At 44.0% G+C, this 20263-nt stretch overlaps 1 gene segment (V, D, J or C); it reads left to right on the top strand.

Annotated features, from left to right (window-relative positions):
- Positions 1–19148: 19148 nt before the first annotated feature.
- Positions 19149–20020, top strand: LOC137348609 (T cell receptor alpha variable 38-1-like). The segment is given in 3 exon segments: positions 19149–19307; positions 19420–19803; positions 19923–20020. Coding segments are annotated over 3 exon segments (528 nt in total).
- The last annotated feature ends 243 nt before the right edge of the window (positions 20021–20263 follow it).

Genomic DNA, 20263 nt, shown 5'->3' with positions numbered 1-20263 from the left:
AGGCAGCTCACCACCACCTTCTCATGGGCAATTAGGGACGGGCAATAAATGCTGTCCGAGCCAGCAACACCCACATCCCATGAAAGGAAAACAATATATATAAATTCAGTTTTTTTATTGGTTGTTCATACGGTATTCGTAGGTAGATTTAGAAACTTGTGCAACCGATGAGCAGAGTTGTATATAGGTTGTGTGATAGATGGAAAAATCATAAATCATTTTTGGCTTCTTCCAGAAAATTGTGCGAGGGGGCTCTCCTTGTAGAATATACATGTTGTTAATGATTCATCCCCTGAAAGTGTCTGCAATCTCCGCCATGTTCAGGTTTTTGTACAGCTCTCTCCATGCTCTGTGTCACTGTGTGTCTGTAATCTCCGCCATGTTCAGGTTTTTGCACAGCTCTCCCCGTGCTCGATAACACTGTGTGCCTGTAATCTCCGCTATGTTCAGGTTTTTGCACAGCTCTCTCCCTGTTCTGTATCACTGTGTTCAAGTGCTTATCTAAATACTTCTTAAATGTTGTGAGGGTTCCTACCTCTACCACCCCTTCAGGCAGTGTGTTCCAGATTCCAACCACCCTCTGGGTGACTTTTTCCCCTCAAATCCCCTCTAAACGTCCTGCCCCTATCATCAAATCTATGCCCCCTGTTTAGTGAACCCTCTGCTAAGGGAAATAGTTTATTCCTATCTACCCTTTATATGTCCCTCATAATTGTGTATACCTCAATCAGGTCCCCCCTCAGCCTTCTCTGCTCTAAGGAAAAAAATCCTAGCCTATCCAGTCTCTCTTCATAGCTGAAATGCTCCAGCCCAGACAACATCCTGTTGAATCTCCTCTGCACCCACTCCAGTGCAAACACATGCTTCCTATAGTGTGGTGACCAGAACTGTACACAGTACTCCAGCTGTGGCCTAGCTAGCGTTTTATGCAGCTCCATCATAACCTCCCTGTTCTTATATTCTACGCCTCGGCTAATAAAGGAAAGTATCCCATAAGCCTTCCTAACGACCTTATCTACCTGTGCTGCTGCCTTCAGTGATGTGTAGACAAGTACACCAAGGTCCCCCTAACTCTCTGTACTTCCTAGGGTCCTGCCATCCATTTTATATTATCTTGCCTTGTTAGTCCTCCTAAAATGCATCACCTCACACTTCCCAAGATTAAATTCCATTTGCCACTGCTCTGCCCATCTTACCAGCCCATCTACATCATCCTGTAATCTAAGGCTTTCCTCACTATCTACGACACCACCAATTTTTGTGCCTTCTGCAAACTTACTGATCATACCTACTATATCTGCGTCTAAATCATTAATGTACACTGCAAACAGCAAGGGTCCCAGCACTGATCCCTCCGGTACTGATCCCCCACTGGTCAAAGACTTCCACTCGCAAAAACAACCCTCGACCATCACCCTCTGCCTCCTTCCACTAAGCCAATTTTGGATCCAATTTGCCATATTGCCCTGGATCCCATGGGCTCTTACATTCTTAACCAATCTCCCATGCGGGACCTTATCAAAAGCCTTACTGAAGTCCATGTAGACTACACCATATGCTTTACCCTCATCAGCACACCTAGTCACCTCCTCGAAAAATTCGGTCACATTTGTCAGACATGATTTCGCCCTGACAAAGCCATGCTGACCATCCCTGAATATTCCCTGCCTTTCCAAGTGGAGATTAATCCTGTCCCTCAGAATTTTTTCTAATAGTTTGCCTACCACTGATGTTAGACTCACTGTCCTGTAATTACCTGGTTTATCCCTGCTACCCTTCTTGAATAATGGTACCACATTCGCTGTCCGCCAGGCCTCTGGCACCTCTCCGGTGGCCAGAGAGGATTTGAAAATTTGTGTCAGAGCCCCTGTAATCTCCTCCTTTGCCTCGCATAACCGCTTGGGATATATCTTATCTGGGCCTGAGGATTTATCCACTTTTAAGCCCGCTAAAACCGCTAATACCTCCTCCCTCTCAATGCTAATTTGTTCAAGTATATCACAATCCCCCTCCCTGATCTCTATACCTACATCGTACTTCTCCATAGTGAACACAGATGAAAAGCAATCATTTAAAACCTCACCTACGTTCTCCGGCTCCACACACACATTGCCACGTTGGTCCCTAATGGGTCCTACTATTTTCCTGGTTATCCTCTTGCCATTAATATACTTATATAACGCCTTGGGATTTTCCTTTCTCTTGTCTGCCTGTGTTTTTTCATGACCCTCTTCGCTCTCCTAATTACTTTTTTAAGTACCCCCTTCACTTTCTATACTCCTTTAGTGCCTCCGCTGTTTTCAGCCCTCTGAATCTGCCATAAGCCTCCTTTATTTCCTTATCCAATCCTCTATATCCCTTGACATCCAGGGTTCCCTGAACTTGTTGGTCCGACCCTTCACCTTTACGGGAACACGTTGGCCCTGAACTCTCACTATTTCCTTTTTGAATGACTCCCACTGGTCTGATGTAGACTTCCCTACAAATAGCTGCTCCCACTACATTTGGTCAGATTCTCTTTTATCATATTGAAATCGGCCTCCCCCAATTCAGTACCTTTATTTCCGGTCCATCTTTGTCCTTTTCCATAACCACTTTAAAATCTTACAGAGTTATGGTCACGATCCTTGAAATGCTACCCCACTGACAATTCCACCAATTGTTCGGCTTCATTGCCTCGGATTAGGTCCAGCACTGCCCCTTCTCTTCTGGGACTTTCTACGTGCTGGCTCAAAAAGCTCTCCTGGATGCACTTTAAGAATTTTGCCCCCTTTATGCCTTTTGCACTAAGAGTATCCCAGTTAATATTGGGGATTTTTGGAATACCGTACTATTATTACCCTCTTATTTTTACCAGTCTGAGATTTACCGACATATCTGCTCCCCTATCTCTGCCTGACTGCTTGTACAGCTCTCGTCGTACTCTGTGTCACTGTGTTGCTGTAAACCCCAACATGTTTAGGTTTTAGCATAGCTCTCTAGGTGCTCTGTATCACCGTGTGTCTGTAATCTCCACCATGTTCAGGTTTTTGTACAGCTCTTCCCGTGCTCTGTATCACTGTGTGTCTGTAATCCCCATCATGTTCAGGTCTTTGTACAGCTCTTCCCGTGCTCTGTATCACTGTGTGTCTGTGATCTCCACCATGTTCAGGTTTTTGTACAGCTCTCTCCGTGCTCTGTATCACTGTGCTGTGCGCCGACTCAGTTCACAGTAATACACAGCTGAGTCGCTCAGTTGTAGTTTGGAGATGTTTAACCGGCTGATTTTCTCGGCAGGATCGATTGATACAGAAATTCGTCCCCCGGCTGTGTTTTCTTTTTGGTCTCTTGAAGTGTGTATCTGAAGCAGGTATTTCGGAGCCTGCCCTGGGGGCTGACGGTACCAGTGTACTGTGTACTGACAGAACCCTGAATATTCACAGCTCAAAGTAACCGTGTCACCAACAGCAGAGGTTTGTCGAGGCGGACTCCGCGACACCATTGAACTGGAATCTGTAGAATGAAAATGTCATGTTATGTCTTCATTCGCTTTTTACCTGGATAAGCTTGTCAATTAAGACATGTTTCTGCCTTTTGGGGTATGGCTTTACTTCTTATGAAATCTGTTCCAACTTTATTCAGCTCGAAGCTGTGGAGAAATTAATTTGCACAGCGAGCTGTTATGATCCAAAATGCACTGTCTGAGAAGGCGGTGGATGCAGGTTCAATAACAAAGAACAAAGAACAAAGAACACAGGAACAGGCCATCCGGCCCTCCAAGCCTGCGCCGATCTTGATGCCTGCCGAAACTAACACCTTCTGCACTTCCGGGGCCCATATCCCTCTATTCCCTTCCTATTCATATATTTGTCAAGATGTCTCTTAAACGTCTCTATCTTATCTGCTTCCACCACCTCCCCTGGCAACAAGTTCCAGGCACTCACCACCCTCTGTGTAAAATACTTGCCTCGCACATACCCTCGAAACCTTACCCCTCGCAGCTTAAACCTATGCCCCCTAGTAACTGACTCTTCCACACTGGGATAAAGCTTCTGACTATCCACTCTGTCCATGCCGCTCATAACTTTGTAAACCTCTATCATGTCGCCCCTCCACCTCCGTCGTTCCAGTGAAAACAATTCGAGTTTATCCAACCTCTCCTCATAGCTAATGCCCTCAAGGCCAGGCAACATCCTGGTAAACCTCCTCTGTACCCTCTCCAAAGCCTCCACGTCCTTCTGGTAGTGTGGCGACCAGAATTGCACGCAATATTCTAAGTGTGGCCTAACTAAGGTTCTGTACAGCTGCAACATGACTTGTCAATTTTTTTACTCTATGCCCCGACTGATGAAGGCAAGCATGCCGTATGCCTTCTTGACTACCTTATCCACCTGCGCTGCCACTTTCAGTGACCTATGGACCTATACGCACAGATCTCTCTCAATGTCAAAGCTCCTAAGGGTTCTGCCATTTACTGTATACTTCCCACCTGCATTAGACCTTCCAAAATGCATTACCTCACATTTGTCCGGATTAAACTCCATCTGCCATTTCTCTGCCCAAGTCTCCAATCGATCTATATCCTGCTGTATCCTCTGACAATCCTCATCACTATCCGCAACTCCACCAACCTTTGTGTCGTCTGCAAACTTACTAATCAGACCAGCTACATTTTCCTCCAAATCATTTATATATACTGCAAACAGCAAAGGTCCCAGCATTTATCCCTGCGGAACACCACTAGTCACATCCCTCCATTCAGAAAAACACCCATCCACTGTTACCCTCTGTCTTCTTGACCGAGCCAGTTCTGTATCCATCTTGCCAGCTCACCTCTGATCCAGTGTAACTTCACCTTTTGCACCAGTCTGCCATGCGGGACCTTGTCAAAGGCTTTACTAAAGTCCATATAGACAACATCCACCGCCCTTCCCTCATCAATCATCTTCGTCACTTCCTCAAAAAACTCGATCAAATTAGTAAGACACGACATCCCCTTCACAAAACCATGCTGTCTCTCGCTAGGACATTGGATAAATACTGGAGAAGGAAGAATTGGCTGTGGGGAAGGAGCAGGAGTGGGTCTAAGTGAAGGAGCCGGCAAAAGTAAGATGGACCGAATGTTTTCATTCTGTGTTGCACGATTCTATATTATGTATTAAATTTATGTTTCTATTTTTCTTGGTGAAAGACATATCGCAGGAACATTTTACTAGTCTATTCTCCTCAAGGAGACAATCACCTTCCAAAAATGTTTGCCCGGATGTAACCCAGCTGTGTTATGTTTAACTGAGCATGGAAAGTTCCAACAGGAAGCAGTGAGATTCATGAGCACAATTGGGCCAAGTGACGTTTAACATCTGTGTGTTGAAGATCAGAGTTTAATTGCAGTTTCACCCTTCAAGGGGTGCCTGCCTCAAGCTCTATTTGTTTTTTTCCCAAGAAGGGGTCTGTTTTGTTCCATTTCACTTTAGTCTCAGGTTTATATGGGTACTTCGATTTATTTATACATCGGGGTCGTTCATTTGGTTACTATTGCTGAATTTTACCGTCCTGGGAACTTGACCCAACGTCTCTCAGTTGTCAGTTGAGTTCAGTTTGTGCAGTTTCCGCAATGGTTTTACTGTTACTCACTGGGAACCGGCACTTCAGGATCTCTGACAATTTCAATTCCTTCAGCCCATTGGCTGACATCTACCCTGTTCGCAAAACAGAACTTCTCTACGTTTAATATGTACAGAAGCTGCAGAGCATGAACAGGCCATTCGGCCCATCTGGTCTATTCCAGTTTTATACTCGACAGGAGTCTCCTCCCACTTTCATAACCTCTTCCCATCCTGACCTCTTTGTCCCTCGATTCATTTCACACTCCTGTACGTTTCCAAGCCTCCCCTAAAGTGAATCAATGCCATATTCTCCAACTGCCAATTCGACTCTGTGTAAATAAATTCTTCCTCAAGTCTTTATTTTTTCTGTCCATTAATGTCTTATATTTATGGCTCTTTGTTCTGGACTCGCCGACAATTGAAAACATTTTCTGCACCTGGAACCTTGCTAACAAGTTTAGCATTTTAATTTTGTCCACCAGGTCTCCTTGCTGTCTTCTCTTTTCCAGAGATAAGAGCCTCAGCTGTTCAATCTTTCCAGATAGATGTGGATTGCTGTTAATGTCTTTTCTCAGGTGTATTAAAAATCCAAGGTTGAGCAAAATACCGGAATCCAATCGCAGCCCGTCCCTCTAGTAAAACTCACTTCCCGGCGTTGGATTGGATTTGAACAGCCCTGAGATCGGTGTCTGCAGAATCCCACCTGACCGGTGAAGTTCAGTATGTCTCTCCCTTTCGGTGAATTATTTCTTGCCAGTCACAAATTGACTTTCTTCCAGTCTGCACTCCTTCGGCTGTTCCTCTGTCTGTTTTGCAAAGAACATTCGCACCTCGCCCTGACTCGCTCACAGCCACGTTTTATTTCATTTAGAGTAACCAAGGATGCAAATGAATTCCTGCAAACCTATTTCTCATACATGAAAAATATGTATTACATAAACTATCGCATGATGTACAGCAGAAGCAGGCCATTCGGACCAACTCAGTCCATGCCGGTGTTTATGCTCCACACGAGCCGCCTTACACGCTACTGCATCTCACACTATCAAGATATTCTTTCTTTCTCAAGTGTTACGGTAGCTTCCCCTTAAATGCATTGATTCAACTGCTCGACGTGATAGCGAGTTGCACATTCTCACCACTCCCTGAATGAAGATGTTCCGCCTGAAATGTTTGCTGTTATTAAGAACACAAGGTAACAATATAAGACCGACGAGTAATAGTAGGCCATATCGCCGATGTGGTGAACCTAGCACTAGGAGTCAAAGGCCCAGGGTAATGAATGACTCATTTATAGAAACATAGAATTGTTACAGCTCGGAAGAGGCCCATTCGGCCCGTCGTGTCCGACTAGTTCTCTGAAAGAGCCATTCACCTAGGAATGCGAGGAATGCGATCAAAAGTAATTCCTTCATTCAACGAACTGTAAATATTTGGACTTCTGTAACTTAGTGTGTTGTGAATGTTCAGTCGATGACAACAACAGATTTGGTCTCTGCAAAGCTATCGAGAATTGCAGCAAAATGGCCTGACACATGCTCTGCAGATGGTCTTACTCTTGCAATCCAAGGCCCTTGCAATAAAGGCTAAAATATCAATTCCCATCCCAATTGCTTTCTGTACCAGCATGTTAACGTTCTGTGATTGTGATTCCTGTCAAAATGGACAGGATTATTGATTGTTTGGAAGTAACAGAGAGAGTGGGCAATAGTAATGTCGTGAATGCCATTGATCTGTTTTTTTCTAAAGGCCTTCCATAAGGTATCCTATAACAGATTAATGAATAAGGCTAGAGAATGTGGAGTAAAGGAACCTGTGGCAGGATGGGTTGCTTGCTGGTTTAAGCCAGAAAGCATAGAATGGAAGTAAAGGATAATTAATCAGAATGTCAGACATTGGGAAGTGTTATCCCCCAAGTATCAGTGCTGGGACCACTGCTGTTCACAATTTGCATTAACAATTTGTACTTTGGAATCAAAAACACAATTTCTAAATTTCTGGATGACACCAAATTGGCGGGTGGGGAGGGCCGGGGGTGGGGGGTGGGGGGGGGCGGTGGGGGGCGGCTGCTGGTGGGGTGGGTGGTGGTGCTGGTCAATACTGAGGAGGACAATAGCAATTAACAGGAGGACGTGAATAAACTTGAAGAATGGGAGAATAGTCGGGAAATTAAGTTCAACGCAGGTAAATGTGAGATAGTACATTTTGGCAGGGAGAATAGGGAGGTCTCATTACTTTGGATGGTGCGATTCTAGGTGAGGTAGAGAAACAAAGGGATCTCGGAGTACAAATACAACATACATCAATTACTAAAAGTTGCACCATAGGGTAGATCGCTCATAAAGAAAGAAACCCAAACACTAGGCTTTATTTCTAGAACAAATAGAATTGAAACGTAGGGAAAATATGATAAACCTGTTAAGAACCTTGGTTAGACCACACAACAGCTCCGGTCCTCTTATTATAAAAAGGATTTGGAGGCACTCGGGAAGATTTGCAAGGATGACACCAGAAATGTGTGAGTATACATAACAGGAAAGGATGAACAGGCTGGGTCTCTTTTCTCTTGAAAACAGAAGGTTGAGGGGTAATCAAGTAGAGGTGTTTAAAATTATGAAAGGTTTTGATAGCGTGAATACAGAGAGAATGTTTCCACTTGTGGGGAAGATCATAACAAGAGGCCATCAATATAAGGTAGTCACCAAGAAATCCAATTGGGAATTCAGAAGATACATCTTTACTCAGAGAATGGTGAAAATGTGGAACGCGCTACCATGGAGAGCGATTGAACTGAATAGTATAGATGGATTTAAGGGGAGCTTAGACAAGCATATGAGGAAGAAGGGAATATCGGCTTACGATGATAGGTTTAGATGAGGAAAGATAGGAGGAGGCTCGTGTGGATCATGAAGGCTAGCATGGACTACCTGGCCTGAATGGCCTTTTCCGATGTAATCCTATTTATGTAATAATTTCATACTTGCCCGCATTATCTTCCATCTGCCACTTTCTTTCCCACTCAATTAACCGACCTGTGTCCTTTTGTAGCTTGCTTGCACCTTCCTGACAGCTTATTTTCCCACCTAGCTTTGTATAGTCAGCAAACTTGGATCTATTACATTCTGTCTGTCATCTAAATCATTGAAATAGATTGGAAATAGCTGTTGCCCAAACACCGATACTTGTGTCACGCTATTAGTTACACCTTGCCATCCCAAAAATGGGCTATTTGTTCCTACTCACTGTTTCCTGATTCTCAACAAATCCTAAATCCATGCTAATATAATACTCCAAAATATTGTGTAACAACGTGCTGTGTGCCTTCTGAAAATCCAAATCTACTGCATCCATTCGTTCCTTTTAAACTGCCCTTTAGTGAAACCTCAAAAACGCGAATAGATTTGTCATATACGATTTCTCTTTCATAAAGCCATCTTGATTCTGCCTAATTATATGATGAATTTCTTATTTCCCTGCCACTATGTCCCCTATAATAGATGTTAGTATTTTGTATATATTACCGATGCTATCTGGCCTATCGTTCCCTGTTTTCTCTGTCTCTCCTTTCTGGATCAACCGGTATTGTTCCAGAATCCAGAAAATTCTGAGTTCCAACCAAGAATTCCACTATCTCTGCAGATACCTTTTTTAAAACCCTCGGCTAGGCAATCGATTTGAGGGAATTTGTGAGATTTTAATACCATTATTTTTTCCTGTATATTTTCTTTATTAATATGAATTACTTTAACTTTTTCTCACTAATTAGACACTTGATTCTCCAAAGTTTCCTTCATGTTCTTTATGTTCTCTACTGCAAAGGCAGACACTAAATATCTGGATAAGGTGCCGGCCATTTCCTTCATCCCAATTATAATTTCTCTTGTCTCTGCTTCTAAGAGTCCACATTTACTTTAACTGTTCCCTTCGTTTTAACATACATGTAAAAGTTCTTGCAATCTGTTTTCATTTTTCTTGTTAATTTACTCTCATATTCTATTTCCCCCCTTTATTATTGAATGTGAATGTATGTTTGTTGAGAATCATGAATGATTTATTTAAATGTATGCCATTGCTTATTTTAATCAAAACCCCCAGTCTAGCGCAGCCTGCACGCTCCTCATCCATCCCTAATTGACCTTTTTCAAATTTAAGACCCTAGTTCTGGGCTGCAGCATATTACTCTCAAATTGAATATGACATCTATTATATTAGGATCACTCTTTCCCAGAGAATGCATTAATTTAAGATTATGAATAAATATAGTCCCGTTACAAAGTATTAGATAGTCAATTCCGTAGTTAGTTTCCTCGACATATTGTTCTAGATAGGTGTCTCGAATGTATTCCTGAATCTCGTCCTCCAATCTACTTTTGTCAATTTGATTTGCTCACTATATAGAGATTACAGTCCCCCATGATTATTGCATTCGTCATGTTACATGCTCCTCTAACTTGCTGATTTAGACTCCGGCTAACAATATGATTGTTTTTAATTCACCACTGTTTTCTGCACTTTCTTATTTCGTAGCTCCATACTAATTTCAGATCCTGACTTTTTGGTCTAAGATCCTTTCTCACTAATGCTCTTTACCTCATCCTTTATTATCCGGCCTATCCCGTTTCCTTTTTCATTTTGCCTAGTTTTGCCTATATTGAGTTGTATATTGGCTTCAAGATCAAATACATTAATCCCCAACTGTACCGTTAATTTATCTGTCTTCTTACGAGTGCTGCGTGAATTCAGATATAGCGCCCTTCAATTTATTTTTATATTATTTTTCTCTGTTGTGGCCTTAGTCGCTCCCTTATTACCGTTATTAAACCACCTGGCCGTTCCTGCCTCAAACAGCTGGATTTTACCCAAATCGCTATTCTGCGCTGCAGCTATGATTTATCCCTTCAGACTTGCTAAATTAGCATTGGGAATATATTGTGTCCCTCCATTTAACTGTCGGTATCGGACAGGTGGCTGCAGGTATCGAAGGGGCTGCTTTATTGTTGGGTTCACTCTCCCGGTACCTCAATCACACTGCCCGGCCCGGAATAGACTATCCTGCCGCAGACTGACAGAGCTCTGTCACCCTCTCCCGTTCCTACAGGGACAGACAGAGCTTCCTCTGTCACAGTGAACAGCGGGAGCGGAGGCCGGAGTCTGGACGATCTGCGCTCATTTAAACCAACTGTGGATCAGAATGAGAAAGAGTTTGGGGTGTTTTCGGGATCCTCCAAAGTCCACGTAAAGCCAGTGATGGTCCCGATGCGGTCAACACCCCGCAGACTGTCCTCTCTGTGGAGATCTCACCTCATGTCTCCAGACTCAAACCTGGAACCTACTCCTGGTTCATAATCTGCCCTGAATCTCAAACTGCAATGGAAAAACTTCATTAGGAAACTGCTCTGTTTTGTTTTCAAGGGATTGAGGTGATATTGATCGCAATAATAAACTGAGGGTGAACATTCACCAGGACAGTCTGTAGCACGGCGGGGTTTGCAGTCACTTACCCGCTGTGACAGTCACTACCGTCCCGGAACCATCCACGTATTCAGTGTCACAGTGACACCGTTCTCAGTCAGCCTGGTGCAAGAACTGCCAACACCTCAACCTGCCGGCCACACATCACCAGGCTATAGACACAACCCAATTATTCCAGGGGTTTTAGATTAATAAACAAAATTCCATGTTTCACATTCCTCTCTGTTCAAACTGGTGTTTGTGAGACTCTGAGCTCTTGGTAACATGGCCCAGGATCACGGGCTGGGGATGGGTGCTTCGTTTAAACGGAGGAAAATATCAGACGAAGATAATAGAAAGGAGGAAATTACTATCAAATTAAGCCGTATTACAACGATAATAGCATCAGCCCTACAATTCGGGAACCGAGCCCGGGGAGCTTCTATTTTAATTGTGCAGAGGTATTTGTTCAGGTTTCACCCACTGTGGCCATTCCAGTAAACACTGTGCTTCAAGACAGCTTCAAATCCGCTGGTACTTGGTGAGATGTGGGGACATTAGTTTAACGGCGGGGAATGCGGTTCCCGATTCCAGCGGTTAGATCAGTATCCCATCTGGTGTTAGGGATTTGTCACTGGGATCAGTCATTCCCAATCTCCATTCATTGACACCGATCCCGGGAAAGATATCACCATCCGCGCACACTCGGCATTTATAAAACTCAAGATGTTAACGGCAATAATCCAACTCATTATAAACTAGACTGTGGGGAGTCGGTGCGAGGCGGAACTGTGGGGTTCACCGGCAGATTAACTCCGCTTTTTCATGTGATAATCTGCAGTGAGAGTTTTTGTACCGTGGGAAGCCGAGGCCCATCACTGTGTGTTGTACCAGTATTCAGCTTTACAGTAATAGGTGGCGGTGTCTTCAACTCTCACATCCCGAATTCGCAGGGAAAAATTTTTTTCTGCCTTATTCACCGACACAGCAAATCGGCCTCCGCTGGAGATCCGCTCCCACTGTGTCCCGGTCTGGGTTTGTCTGAAGAAATGTCCATTTAGGAAAGTATAATCCCAATAACCACCATTGTAAACACAGGTGATGGTGAGAGACTGACACTCCTTCCTGGTCACCGCTCCCGGGGTCTGTGTCACTGACTGACTGAAAGAGCCTGGAAATTAAAGAGAGAGAGTTTAATGGGCCATCAGAGCCGAAACACATAACGAGACTAAAACCCGAGACAATGTCTGTAATTCGGATGGACTCGGGCAGCTTTACATTAAATCCACACAATGTCGGTTTGTTTGATTGGTACTCACGGGGTAAACAGACACACAGGATGAAAACAAGGAGGATTCCCATTGTTCTGCTGTCCGGAGCTGATGGTTTATATGACGGGGAGCTGGAGACTGCAGCCCTGGACTGTTCTGGGAGACTGGACCTCAGAGCTGGACTGAAATACTTCAGCGGGATCGAGTTGATTTGCAGAGGGCAGTGTCCCGGAGATCATTGATGGGCCGCACGGTTCCCGGGTCTCTGGCTGTGTGTTGTGTGAATAAGCGACAGGTTTAAAGAGGGAATCTGCAGTTTTCTGTCGCTTCATTGAGTCTGTGAGCCGGATGTGAAATCCCCTCCCACATTAGTCTGATGTACAGGGGGTGGGGCTGGGGGAGTTGTTCTGTCAATAGAAGCTGCCGCCCTCCTTTCACCCACAGTAATGAGCTGGGAGGTCGGTCCATGTGTTTTTATTGGGTGGTGTTTGTTGAGGGTAGAATATGGGCCCAGGACACCGGGAGAATCCCCCTCCCCGCTCTGATTCCAATCGTGCCGCGGATTCGTTAACATCTCCCTGAACGGGCTGTCGGGGCCTCGGTTAAACGGCTGATCTGAAGGACGGAGCCTCAGACCCGGCAGCTTCCCTCAGTCCAACAACTGAGGGTCAGGTTACAATATGAGACAGTCCAGTGACATTGTCAATATCCAGGCAGATATACACAATAGACACAAAGAATAAACTCTCCCTGTCATTTAAACACATGTTTCCTGTACCCTCCCCTTCTGTGGTTTGTATTTAAAATGATGTTTCAATTCAGTAATGATTGGTTTCCAGGTCTGTAATATTCAGAGTTTCCAGTTACAGTGACAGAGAATGAAGAGACATTCGGAAGGACCACGGACATTGGGGGAACTCTGTGCTTGGGGCTTGTTTTAAAGATCACAGTCACTATCTTGTGAAATCTGTTTATTTTGTATAAACTGTCTCTGACCGCACTCCGATCAATAAATCCTGTGAACAGGCCGCGGTCAAAGACTCCGGGAAACTGACCGGGAGACGGGGAAATGGCTGCTCAGGACAAAAGGAGACTTCAGGAGCACAGCCCCTCATCAACATGGCCACTGGTTTAATCGACCTAAACGGCACCGCCGGATTGGTGGCCGCAGGAACCTAATGTCCATGTCGATACTTTACTCTCATCTGCTTGATCGGAACAACTTGAAAGAACGCTCACAAATTGACAGCCTGATACATATTTTTTGTACATTAAGTTTTTTATCCAATTGTCTTTTACTTTTGAATGTTACTATTGAATCTGCTGTCAGTTCCCTGTCAGGCACAACAACTCTTTGTATAATTTTTTTCCCTCATGTCTACAACAACAATCTGTATTTATAGAGCGGCGTTAACGGAATGAAGCGCCCCATCCGCAGGTCGGGACAGAAACCTTCCTGAAATGAGATTCCTGCAGAGGCCGCTGTTGCGGAGCTCATACGGCACGGCCTACATTATCAGAGCAAGGACTATCAATTTTATGAATATTAATAATACTCACGTGAGTACAGAGCCCAATTTGAAGAGGCCACGAATCCTTGGAAATAATCTTAAGAAGAAATAATGAATGGTTGAAGTTATTTCCAGCCCCACGTCATAGATGTTTTCTCGGCCTTGAAGAAGGTGCACAGGCGATTCAATAGACTTGGACCAGCAGTGAGGGACTTCGGTTTATGTCGAGGTGAGGGAAGCTGAGGTTGTTCTCCTTCGAGCAGGGGCGTTTATAAGGAGATTTAATAGCCGTGTTCACAATTAAGAAGTGTTTTGATAGTGTTTGTAGTGAGATACTCATTCCATTTTCAGGACTGTTCGTAACCAGAGGACAGATTGAAGACAATTGGTGAAGGAGTGGGAGTGGGAGGAGATTGTTTATGCAGTGAATTGTTATGAGTTGGAAAAAATTACCTGGAAGGGCGGTAGAGACAGATGCAATAATAACTTTCAAAAGAGAATTGGATATATACTATAAAGAGAAGATTGGCAGGGATTTGGAGAAAGACCAAGAGAGTAGAACAAATCGGACAGCTCTTTCAAAGAGCCAACACGACGGGCTAAATGGCCTCCTTCTGTGCAACCATATTCCTTGTCTCTAAAAAATTCAATTACATGAATCAAACGTTTCTTCACTGCGTTTTTGACGTTACTATTTGTGATATCAGTCTATGGAAGTTTAACAGCAACGGTATTAACCAATGTCATTGTCAAATTGTCGGTATAAAATGTCACCTGAATGCATTAATCAATTTGGCAGCAGCTTGAATAAAGTGACTTGACTCCTATTTCAGAATCAGGAGATTGTGGATTCCACCTCAACTTCAGATCCTGAGCATATTAACCAGGTTTCCAATCTGTGCAGTGCTGAAAAGGAAGTATATTTCTGGGGACAGCAGGAACCAATAATCTCTCCCCCACCCCATGTCTGTTTAGGTGGACATTAAAGCTCCCAGTGTCCCACACTGTGTCCTGCTCAACATTCCTCCCTTCAACCAAGATCAACAAAAATACATAAACAGGAATTGAACCACGTTTCTTTGTTGCTGATGTTTCTGTGCACAAATCGGCCACATTAAACCCTTTGGGACCTCCCTCAGTTACAATTGCATGTAGTCAATATCAGGATCTGTATATCTGCAATCAAGCTGCACCAGACTCCCTTCTGGCAAGGTTAATATCACCAGCGATTGAGTTGCTGGATCGGCACATAGTCCAACTGTGAAGGTAGAGGAACAAAGAACCGGAAGTTAAACCGGATCAGTCTGAACTTGGGTGTATGCAACCTCCCACCTACCCAGATGTCCCCAATAGGAACATTTCTGATCGTCACATATCAAAACACGAATGTCAGATGTGTATTCCAGAAATGTAAATTGGAGATAAATAGACCCTGTCATTAGATTTGGTGTTGTTTAAGAAGACAGTTGTGGCAAAACTTTCAGAATAACTGAGTACGCAGCAGCTAGTGTATTGAGTCCAATTCTATGTAGAAAGGATGTGAAGACCTTGCAGAGGGTGCAGAGAGGATCTACTAGGATAGTACAGGGATGTGGGACTTGTGGAGAGGTTCGTGAAGCTGCAATTATTCTCCCTATATGAAAGAAGATTAAGGGAGATTTAATTGTGTGGTTGATAATTATATGGGGTTTTGATGGAGTAGATCTCGCATAACTGTTTCCAAGAGCAGGAAGTTTGATATTCCACTGACTCAGATTTAAGGGAATTGACAAAAAAAGACAAGAGAGAGGAGATTTATTTTTCACACTTCGATTGTCAGGATTTGGAATGCACAGCCTGAAACGGTGCAGATTCAATAGTAATTTTCAAAAGAGAACTGTATATGTAATTGAACGGGGAAAATGCAAGGCTGTGTCGAAAGAGCATTGAGAATAAGCGAAGGTGATCACTCTTTCAAAGAACCGGCGCATATGCGATGGGCCTAATTGCGTCATTCTGTGCTGTATGATCCAACATTTCTATTTCCTTCATTTCTCTCGTAAGTTATTTGTTCCCAGTCACTTGAACAGTGAGCAGAAGCAGCCTGGCAGCAGAATTCTGGCATCCAACCATCTCCTTTTCAACTCCATCAACACCGAGTTCATGTGAACGTCACCGCGCACTTTCTGCAGTTACACAAAATCTTGAGGTAACTCAAACTGGAGTTTGCAGCAACCCCGCCCACAGCTTTTGTTTGCTTCTGTCGCTCTCTTTCTCTCTGACGTGCCTTGCCTGCCCAGTTTGGGTGATTGCTGCCGCTGTTCCTTGTTTGGTATTAGTTAGATCGGCAGTGCGGTGTGGCCGGGGTTTGTATTTCTGCTCCGACAAAGGATTTCCTGGATTGCAGAGTTACAGACTCCGGGATTATCATGTGGCACCGTCACACACCACTGCTCATTATTTTAACACTTCTCAGTAAGTATTTACTTCCCAATAAAAAACCATTCACTCCCCATCATCCCCCGCCCCCCCCCCCCCCCCCACCTTGTCTGCTGCAGCAGAGCTGTTATTATAGGTGAAATGATAGTGATAGTAGTTTTGACAGTGATATTGATCCATATGATGTTGATGCTCATTGTGATTGTTACTATTTTTTGTGTTTTAGAATGGAGCCACCAAGACACAATAGAACAGCCGGTTCATGAAATGATGGTTGAAGAGGGAAGTAATATCACACTAACCTGTACCTTGAAAACAAACACTTCTATTCTGGCACAGTCAGCACCCCGGGCATCCTCCACAGTATGTGTTTTATCTCTGTGGAGGGATAGTAAACCGGAACCCCGACTTCATTGACCTCTTTCACCTTTAGTAAAACTGCCAAGATTACCCAGCTAATGATCCACAGCACCCTGATCTCTAACACTGCCGTGTACTTCTGTGTCATGGGCCTCACACTGGTGCAGAGAAATGGCGGATCCCGAATATAAAACGACACTGAGAGATCCAGTTACAGCTCACTAGGGGGCGCCCTCACAGCGATAAACAGAAGCAATAATTCTGCCTCCTCTGAAAGAGTCGCAGGAACCTTCTAAAAATTGCAATAAGACACAACAATCAACAACAGCAGTCGATGTTCATTGTACAGTTATATTAGTTTGTAATTACAACACGCATTTCAAAGAAAAATGAACTTTTTATTCGATCTGTGATGGCTTAACTCCATTTTGTTTTTCTCTGCCCTTTCCCTGGTTCCTTGCTCCTCATTATCGTCTATCTCTATCTTTTACCCATAATTGAATACATTTCCTTCTTCCAATCTTCAGCTTAAAAGTTTTTTAAAAACTTTGTTTCTGCTCAGCATATAAATTCAGAACCTCGCCAATCGAACTTTCTGTCAACAGGAGCTGCCAGATCAAGTTAATCTCACAACACAGAATTTCTCGCACACTAAAAAAAAAGCAAAATACTGCGGATCCTGGAAATCTGAAATAAAAACAAGAAATGCTGGAACCACCCAGTTCCGAAGAAAAGTCACTGACCCGAAACGTTAACTCTGCTTCTCTTTCCACAGATGCTGCCAGACCTGCTGAGTGGTTCCAGCATTTCTTGTTTTTATTTCTGGCACACCGTTCACTGCCAGTTGACCACTTCTCCGCATAGCCACCAGAGAGCGTCAGATAACAAAGTTCCTTTCATGGATCAGACCCCAGGCAACGAGGTGAGTTTTGTTTCCCCAAGAGTCGTAGAGTCATAAAGTTCTACAGCACAGAAACAGGCCCTTCGGCCCATCATGTCCGTGACGACCATCAACCACCTAACTATTCTAATCCCATTTTCCAGCACTTGGCCCATAGCCTTGTATGCTATGGCGTTTCAAGTGCTCATCTAAATACTTCTTAAATGTTGTGAGGGTTCCTGCCTCGACCACCTTTTCAGGCAGTGTGTTCCAGATTCCAACAACCCTCTGCGTGAACAAATTTGTCCTCAAATCCCCTCTAAACCTCCTGCCCCTTACCTTAAATCTATGCCCGCTGGTTATTGACCCCTCCGCTAAGGGAAAATGTTTCTTCCCATCAACCCTATCTATGTCCCCCATAATTTTGTATACCTCAATCATGTCCCCCCACACCCTTCTCTGTTCTAAGGAAAACAACCCAAGCATTTTCAGGCTCTCTTCATAGCTGAAATGCTCCATCCCAGGCAACCTCCCGGCGAATCTTCTCTACACCCCCTCCAATGCAATCACATCCTTCCTATAGTGTGATGACCAGAACTGTACACATTACTCCAGCGGTGGCCTAACTAGCGTTTTATGCAAGAGGTTTAGTTTGAAATCAATTTTCCTCAATTACTTGGGAAGCTACATCGGAAAATGATCCTCATAAAGATGTATCCACATATCGAAGGATTGATACTAAACAGTGTGCAGGACAAGTGAGTGGAAGGTGTGGAAGATGGGGAAAAGAATATTAATATATGAATGACAGACAAACACTGAGATCTGATTTCTGAAGCCACTCGCTGTACAGTTAGTGGAGATCGATGTTAAAGAAGCGAAAGACAAATCGAACCCCCAGTATTTCGTTTCTTTTTCTGCTCCACTCCTTTTTCTATTCTGTGTGAAAGTTATAAGGACAGTTTTTCATGTCCTGCTGATGTTGAATATTTGTCAATGAGAATTCGCCCTACACCTCACCCTGGAGGCTTTGAACCCGCTCCCCGCGCTCTGATCCCGTCACTTTCAGTCGATGAGCGGCAAATTGCGAAAAGAAAAAGCACCAGTGCGCCGCTCCCTCAGTTCTCTCTTATCACCAATCCAAAATCTGAAGTTTATGCATGATTAAATTAGCAATTACGAACAAAAAGAGTGTCAGAATTCAACAGAAGGGATGACAACACCATGTTAATTGCAAACCACAGTGCTGGAGACGCTGTTCAAACAAGTGAGAATTTATTCTTTTTATGTCTGTTCAGTTGTTCGTTCTGTAACAACAGATATCATCGTTCCAATATGACGGATCTATAAATCACTCCAGCAAAATACAGAATCATAGTTAGTTCACTAGTTAACTGATCGGTGAGGGAAATTTCACTGGAGTCACGGTTACCAGTGTCCTGATGGTGAAGATGCTGGAATTTGAGAGGAAGAGTTGACGCCAGAATAAATCAAATCTATTAACAATCCCATGTTTCCGGTTCCAATAACCAGACAAGGGTTTCAGTCCCCGCCCCACCTCTCCAACAGCGGAACCGTTCCCCATATAAGGACAGTGACTACAGGCCAGCTCGGGGTGTTTCCATTCACTGACAGCCAGCTCACCACCTACCGCTCTCACAGCACCACTGAGGACACAAGGAAGTGAGGTGAGAGAATCCTGAGACACAACAGCAGATTATTGATGGGGATTAGAACGGGTGTCTTCAAATATCCAACTCCCCTTTTACAGAGCGGACAGTGACAATGCGGCTGCTCAGCATCTGGGTTGTGTGGGGAGCATTTCTGACAGGTAATTGTGGACTAAACACATTTCATCTTTTCTCTTATTTCACAAACATGGTTTAAATTAGAATTTTGAACAGTCGTCAGTCTGATCTTTTCCTGTTTAAACTTGTTTTCAGATCGGAGTCATGGAGATTCTGTCACTCAGCTCCTGCCCTCAGATGTTAAGACAGAAGGAGAAGCTGTGACTTTAAGCTGTACCTATGATACTACAATGAGCAGCTATATATTATACTGGTATCGACAACACCCAGATACACATCCCGAGTTTATACTGTGGAAATACACAGGCGGTGCTGAAGATAAAGCAGATTTTGCTAAAACCCGTTTCTCTGTTAAGCTCCAGACTGCGACTAAATTCACCAGTTTAACCATCTCGGGTCTGCAACTGACTGACTCTGCCGTGTATTACTGCGCTCTCGGACTCACAGTGATGGAAAGCAGTCTCACCCCTGTACAAAAACTGCCTTTGGACTATGGGTGGGAGCTCCTGTCTGTTGTCGGTTGTGTAGAATCGCAGGCAGATGCAGCCACAATGTGCAGCGCGCTGTCAGGCGCTCAAACACACGCCGAGAGGAAACCAAATTAACCTCGGATCAAACTGTCACCCAACTGTTTCCAGAAGCGATCGAGAAAACGAAGTGCAGAACCCAAACCGACAGAATGAAGCTACCGATTATACTGTCCTTTACGCTTCTGATCAGCCGGGTAGTGTCCTAGGTCCAACCATCTTCAGCTGCTTCATCAATAACCTTCCTTCCATCATACGGTCAGAAGTGGAGATGTTCGCTGTTAATTGCACAGTGTTCCGTTCTATTTACAACTCCTCAGATAACAACATTATAAACAGAAAATATTAAAATGCTGAGCAGGTCAGGCAGCATCTGTGGAGGGAGAAACAGTTAGGAAATCATGTTAATGATTTCCACATTTACAGCATCCATAGTATTTTGCCTCAGACAA

Source organism: Heterodontus francisci, chromosome 34 (assembly GCF_036365525.1).
Source record: "Heterodontus francisci isolate sHetFra1 chromosome 34, sHetFra1.hap1, whole genome shotgun sequence".
In the NCBI taxonomy this organism is placed as follows: Eukaryota; Metazoa; Chordata; class Chondrichthyes; order Heterodontiformes; family Heterodontidae; genus Heterodontus; species Heterodontus francisci.
Note: the sequence above shows the minus strand (reverse complement) of the source record. Positions and strands in the feature narration are given on the sequence as shown.